The sequence below is a fragment of the Penaeus monodon genome, chromosome 37 (genome assembly GCF_015228065.2).
Source record: "Penaeus monodon isolate SGIC_2016 chromosome 37, NSTDA_Pmon_1, whole genome shotgun sequence".
NCBI lineage: Eukaryota > Metazoa > Arthropoda > Malacostraca > Decapoda > Penaeidae > Penaeus > Penaeus monodon.
This window is the reverse complement of record NC_051422.1, coordinates 6,330,230-6,337,729: the sequence shown is the minus strand read 5'-3', so window position 1 is coordinate 6,337,729 and position 7,500 is coordinate 6,330,230. Positions and strand designations below refer to the sequence as shown.

The window sequence follows — 7,500 nt, the reverse complement described above, 5'->3', positions numbered from 1 at the left end:
TTATCGTGCTGAAAGTACGTTGTTTGATAATGTTGACGTCAAAGCTTCAGCGCTTCTGACTTAGGCTTAAGTTGTGTTCTAAAGAACGTTTTTCTTTTCTTTCCAGTAAGAAATCTTGGGATTCTTTGAACATATTGGCGTTGAGTCATTTCAGAACAAACATTTGATACTATATTTCTTTCATCATCGTTATCCTAACCAGTCTTTATCATAATCATGTGTTTTGAGGCGATAATACTAAGACCTATCTAAAGTTTGTAGTTGCACGGCAGATATTACACGAGCTACCGCATTTGCAATATAGAAGAAACAACAACATAGGATTAAGACCGAATAACTTCACAACTTCATAGCTTGTCACAATGAGTTCTGTTCATCGGTCATAATATTACAAGTACTTATCTCACCATGTATAGATCCTGAGGCTATTGTATATGATCAGGTTATATAACTCGTATGCAACTCTTAAACTACCTCTCTAGCAAGGAAACATATATATGACTCAATGCTGTTAAAAGGTTGACATTACTACATGCGCTGTGTAGGCGAGGGGGCTAACGTCACAAAACTGTAGGATGTTGTAGCGTCGACATAATCTTTTTACCGTTTTCCATTTTTCTGTCCTTTCACTTTTACCACTCTGCCTGTCTCTGTGTGCCTGCCTGTGTGTCTGTCTGTCTGTCTCCTTCTCTCTGTTTTCCTGTATCTGTCTGTCTGTCTCTCTCTCTGTCTGTCTCTCTGTCTCATGTGAACCACCGTGACTTAACCTCTCTCCCTCCCTCCCTCCCTCTCTCTCTCTCTCTCTCTCTCTCTCTCTTCTCTCTCTCTCTCTCTCTCTCTATCTATCTATCTATCTATCTCTCTATATATTATATATATATATATATATATATATATATATATATATATATATATATATATATATATATATCTTATATACGAACACGTTGAAAACTTTATCATTTAGCTGTTCTTTCTGGAAGAAGAGTGAGATAAGGAAATAAAGAGACAGACAAAAAGCAATGGACTGAAAAATAAGCAAATACATATGGTATCATATAAATAAATTCCAAAATTGAATTTCTTCCGCCTCTAATTCCCTTTGAAATGAACGCCTTCGGGTTGAAAGTTGCAACACCAGATCCTCGAGATTAGCAGGAGCTTCAGAAATGAAGTTCCCTCTGCCTTTGAGCGCGAGGCTAACAACTTGCATGGTCTTGCAGTGCAGTCATCATTTGCTATTCATGAACCCTCTTTCCGAGCAAATTGTTGGCTTTTCTTTCCAGCAACTTGCAAGCCCCCAGAGGGATTGGGAAGCTCTCGGCTATCGCTGATCACTTAGCATCAGCTGCTTCCTGGTGCTTTAAAGAAGATATAAACATGAAAGGCTGTCGGTAAGTTGATATGAGAGCGCTATAGCTGCCAAACTAGGTAATAGAAGTGTTTGAAGATGAATCGCATTTTTAAAATTTTATTTCATCAGCGTTGCTTCAGACGAGGAGCTGTGTTATTTACGCGGCAGTATTTTGGACACAGATTAATGTGTATTTTTTTTTTTTTTTTTTTTTTTTTTTTTTGGCGATGCACATTCTATGATGTAATTATTTTCATCAGTCACTTTATTATTATCAACATTAACACCATTATCTTAACGTTTATTAACAAACCTGGGACAAACTTATTAATATACTTAATTTGTAGCTTTCACATATGTAGCATAACAAATAAAGAATTAAAAGGCTTACAGAAAATTAAGTAAAAAATACTTGAAAATACATTGATACAAACTCTATAAAGAACATGTTCTATTATTATCATCTTTTCCCTATAACTGAAGTAAACCAAAGCCTATAAAGCTGCTTAAGCCTTAGAATGAATAAGATGAACAGTATGAAAGGTGAACAATGAAGACTGCCTTAGAGAGAGAAACTTTGGGAGATAACAAGCGTGAAATGCCTCTGTTGTACACAAGTTCTTCCGTGAGAGGAAATGTTCTTGACCTGAGGAGAACAGCAGAAGAGAACAAACGACTACCATGACCCTTTGTTAATCTATTTTATTTTATTTTATTTATTTATTTATTTATTCTTTTTTCCTTTTTTTAAGCGAGAAATTTTATTTTTCCAAGCGCGCTGCGAGATGATTAAGTCTAAGAAAGAGTTTGGAGAACAGGAACCTACTGGAGAACATATGCTCTCCCCTCCTTTATTATCCTGTTCTGGCATCGTAAAAAACATCAAGTCTATGGAACGTAACCCTATTTATTCATCATTTTCTTCTTATTCTTATCCTTCTCCTCCTCCTCCTTCTTTTTCTTTTTTCTTCTTCTGTTCGTTCTCTTCCTCTTCCTCCTTCCCTTCCTTCTCCTTCTTTTCCCTCTCCTAATAAGCCTCAAATATGTTCCAAAAGGAGTATGGGTAATGGAAAAAGATCTACAATCAAATAGAAAAAACAAAGTTCATTTTTGAAATAAAAAATCATTGGCATTTCGACAGTTGTTCTCATCTAAGAGAAAAAAATAATTATTCCTCCTGTCTCTCTCTTTTATTTTTTTCCTCGTCTTTTTTCTTTTTTTCTCTTCTTTTTCTCTTTCTCTCTCTTTTCTCTTCTCGTTCTCTTTCTCTTTCTTTAATCTTCCTTTTCTCTTTTTCCTCATTCTCTTTCTCTTAATCTCTTCTTTTTCTATCTTTCTCGTTTTCTCTCTTTTATCTTCTCTATGCTAAATTATGGGTCCGTGATGCGAATAGGGATGCATTGGTTTTATGTTTACAATGTCACTGGAATTAAAAAAAAAAGAAATAATAATAATAATAATAATAATAATAATAATAATAATAATAATAATAATAATAATAATAATAATAAGAAGAAGAAGAAGAAGAAGAAGAAGAAGAAGAAAATAAAAACAAGAAAATAAAATAAAAAGCCTCTCCAATACTAAAGGTAACTCTGAGTTCTCTTCAGGAAATGTACTTTCTAACTCAATTGTGTAATTACTGCATATGATAATTGTATCGGAATGAATACTCATACGATTTTCATAATAATTCAAATGATAAAGCTGATTATTACTTTAATGTTCGCTTTATTTTCAGCGTTCTACCTTCGAACAATTAACAGAACATCACTAACATCCCGTATAATTTTGTACTCTATTACCCTTCTTTCTAAGAGTGCAATGCAATGTATCATTTTATTCTGCAATATTGTCATTATCAGGAGCCTTCCCTTAACAATTTAGTTAATTTATGTAACATTACAAACATTAATGCTATGGGAAATTTTGTAACAATATCCTAACAGATAGTTTCCCTTACAGTTCTACTACCATTAAAAGTAACACTAACGACAAAATTTGCCTCAGTATAGCAATATCACCAGTAATAATAACTTGGAGTACTACTGGTGCCTAGTGTTATATACGGCGTCACACCAATTACAATGGTCTTGCAATTTTCTGTTTTATAATCATCATTGAGATATTAATGTGTTATAAGTCATTTATATTTTCCTTTTCTGGAATTATTTCCTATTCTAAATGTCATCAACATTTCCATAGTTTATAACCATAAAGGTGTCCAAATTAATAATGTATGAATACATACGTACAGTATAGATAGATAATTAGTATGTATATATATACATACTGTAAATATATTATATATATATATATATATATATATATATATATATATATATATATATATATATATATATATATATATTTAGTGTGAATATGCGGTTATTATCCTTTATTAAATTGTTTCGGCTACATTGGGTGGTATTTACATGTGGCGACCTTGCCAGGATTCAAGGATTTACTCGTTTTGAGGAGCAAGTTCTCGATAAGAACAGTGACTTTCATACCTTATTGTTAATAGTGTCATACTTTCAGTGCTGTGAGGCAGTACGTGAAGGTTGTTGTTTTTTGTGGATGTTGCGGGAAGGTTTCCCCTTCATGGTTTACCGTCCTTGGGGCCCGGAGGTGAATCAAACAGGTTGGACTTCAGGTAGTGAGTGAATATCTTTATCTTCTTGAGGGGAAGAACGAGTATTCTCCTGAATGTCCAGGTATTGACGTCATGTCGGTGAGTTCGGTCTTTTGAGGCCAATTTTGTTGTGCTAGGTGCGAGCAAAGGCTCCTCTAGTGGTTAATTTTTTTTGTTTGGACAAATATTCTTTGTACGTGTCCGTTGGTCAGCAGTAAAGTTTACTTTAATTTGATATTCTTGATTTTAATGTGATAATGGCAGATTTTAATTTTGATGTGTTGAAAGCTCAGGCTGAGGCGTTAGGCCTTCAAGGAAATGATATTGCTCAGTATGTCATTAGTCAACAGACACTTGCAAGGGAGGAGAGAGCAAAAGAAAGAGCATTTCAGAAAGAACAATTAGAAGCGGAGAAAGAAAAGGTTAAACTTGAACATGAGCTTCAGATGGCTCGGTTAAACAATCCTTCAGCCAGCTCATTCACTTCGGTCCTTTTTGATGGCGCTTCGCGCCCTTGCTTACCAGTTTTTAAAGATGGGGAAGATATGACTTCATACTTAATCAAGTTTGAGCGCATTGCCAGCTTGTTAAATTTTAGAGAAGAAACTTATGCTATCAGACTGGGAAGTTTGTTGACTGGAAAAGCAGTTGATATATACACCTCACTGCCTCCAGAAATAACGTCTGATTATAAATTGTTGAAAAAAGCTCTCTTACGGGGTTATAGTAAAACTCCCGCAAGTTATAGGAATGATTTTAGAACTGCTAAGATAAAATGTGGGGAAACATATGAGCAATTTGCTATTCGACTTGGACGGTTATTTGACTATTGGGTGGATGCATGCGACATCACCAAAGATTATGAATCTCTTCGTGATTTTATGTTGCTGGACCAACTAATGTCTTCCATTTCCCCAGATCTGCGAGTATATGTGAAAGAACACAACGTCTCCTCTTTATCTGATGCGGTAAGCCTGTCGGATAATTGGGTATCTGCTCATAGTGCCTACCCCAAGTCGTATCAATCCTTTGACCAAGGTAAGAGAAGTGTGGCTCCAAAGCCCCCGACTCCAATTCAGCCAACTTTGAAAAGAGATTTTTCATCTGTTAAGTGTCATGGGTGTGGTGACATTGGACATACAAGATCTCGCTGTCCTAAAAATCCCTTAGCTTACAAACAGTACTCCTCAGTTCCAACTCATAAAGTCGGATTTAGTCTAAATGACAGAGGAAATTCAAAGTTTATGACAGCTGGTACCTTGAATGGGGCTTGGGTCTCCACTATTCTCAGAGATACGGGGTGCACATGTGTTATTGTATCTGACAAGTTGTTACCTGATGTTGATGTTTCTAGCACTGATCTGGTGGGGATAGAAGATTATCTTGGCCGGCTGGATTATTTCCCCAAAACTAAATGCTTTTTGAAATGTCCATACTTTGAAGGTTGGGTTGATGTGGTGAGAGCACCAATTCAATTTTGCAGTATTTTGGTTGGGAATGTACCAGGGGCATATAATCCCAAATTATCTCCAGATTTTGACTTAAATGTACCTCAACATTCAAATAATGCGCCTCTTGATTATTCATGTGCAATTCAAACTAGATCCTCTAAAGTAAAAAGGTTTCACCCTTTAGTCTTACCAAAGATTGAACCCCTTAAAGTTACCCCTGAGGAATTTGCTAAATTGCAGGCAGAATGTCATTCTCTGACCAAATTGTGGGAAAAAGTGAAGTCTGAAGAACTTGATAAAATGCGAGACGGTAAAGAATTTAAGTATGAGCAAAGAAATGGTCTGCTTTACCGTACTTGTGTTGCTTCAAAGCATTATGAAAGATTAGGCAAATCTTCCCTAGTAGTACCCAGTGAATGTAGAGCTATCATTCTCTCGGTAGGTCATGAGAGCCCCTTGGCTGGCCATTTCTCTCATCGGAAATCAGAAATGCGCATTAAAGACCATTTCTATTGGCCAAACATGGGGGCTGAAATCAGGGATTTCTGTAAGTCTTGTGACAAGTGTCAAAGGATGTCAACTAAGGGTAGAGTAAGACCAGTGCCATTAAAGTCTATGCCTATTTTAACGGAACCATTTTCTCGTGTTTCTATTGACTTGGTAGGTCCATTTTCTCCTCCATCTTCTGAGGGTCACCGTTATATCTTAACCTTGATTGATTTTGCCGCCGGTTTTCCAGAAGCACTGCCTCTTAAAGAGACTGATTCCATATCTGTAGCCGAAGCCCTTCTGGTGATATTTTCAAGGGTTGGTATACCTCGGGAAATTTTGTCTGATAGAGGAAGACAATTTGTTTCCCAACTAATGGGAGAAGTACATAAATTATTGGGAGTCAAGCCACTCTTTACTACTCCCTATCACCCTAGTGGGAATGGAAGGGTGGAAAGTTTTCATGCAACTCTAAAAGCCTCCTTAAGGAAATTATGTAGTGACAAACCACGTGCATGGCACCGATATCTAGTCCCCACATTGTTTGCGATGCGAGAGATTCCTAGCGATCGAACAGGGTTTTCAGCCTTCGAGCTACTTTATGGACGAACAGTCCGGGGGCCACTTTCAGTTTTAAGGGACTTGTGGGAAGACACAACCATAAAGGAGGATGATAGATCTTCTTTCCAATATGTCATCGAATTAAAAGATAAGTTGGAAGAGTGTGCTAAAATTGTAGCTCGAAATGCTGAGATCAGTTCCACCAAATTCAAATCTTACTTTGATTTAAAATCTCAGGATAGGAAGTTTAGGCCAGGCGAGGAAGTCCTTGTACTCCTCCCTGATAACACTAACAAATTGCTCATGTCTTGGAATGACCCATATACTGTTCTTGAGTGCCGTAACAAGGTAAATTATCTTATTGATGAAGGTGGAAAACCCAAGTTACTTCATGCAAACCTATTAAAGAAGTATCATAGGAGAGCCATAAGTTGCCAACCTAATGTTATGGACGAAGAAAGTAAGATAGATGTCGAAACAAACCCAAAAGTAGTTCAGAATTGCATTCTAGAAGATACTGAATTGAGTGATTGTAATTTTCCATTAACCTCTAATGGAGAAGTCCAGTTTGCCTGAGAATGACCAACCGGATGTTTGTTCTGATCTTTCAGCAGAGCAGAAATCTGATATTCAATCATTAACTACAAATTTCCGGGATGTATTTTCACTAATTCCTGGTTGTACCAACACCCTGGAGCATGAGATTGAAGTTAACACCACAGAACGTATTAAGTCTAAGATTTACCCCATTCCTATACATCTAAAAGCCCACTTTGAAGCTGAAGTTGACCAATTACTTGAACAAGGGATTATACAGCTATCGTCCTCTCCCCATTCGTCTCCAGTAGTCATGGTCAAAAAGTCAGATGGTAGCTACCGTATGGCTATAGATTATCGAGCTGTTAATTCTGTAACTAATTTCCATGCTGAGCCAGCTTGCACTATGGAAGAAGACTTGTATAAATTTTCAGGATGTAAATATTTCTCTGAATTGGATCTTACTAAGGCTT

The 7,500-nt window shown here is 36.5% G+C and overlaps 1 protein-coding gene across 1 annotated transcript in view; it reads left to right on the top strand.

Moving 5' to 3' along the window:
- Window positions 1–1,904: 1,904 nt before the first annotated feature.
- Window positions 1,905–7,500, top strand: part of LOC119596183 — a 10,257-nt gene continuing 4,661 nt past the window's right edge. The window contains exons 1-4 of the mRNA XM_037945361.1: window positions 1,905–1,979; window positions 3,896–3,998; window positions 4,254–6,950; window positions 7,102–7,500. The exon at window positions 7,102–7,500 is cut by the window's right edge and continues 762 nt beyond it. Coding sequence (XP_037801289.1) covers window positions 1,905–1,979; window positions 3,896–3,998; window positions 4,254–6,950; window positions 7,102–7,500 — 3,274 coding nt within the window. The remainder of the gene's footprint in view (window positions 1,980–3,895; window positions 3,999–4,253; window positions 6,951–7,101) is intronic.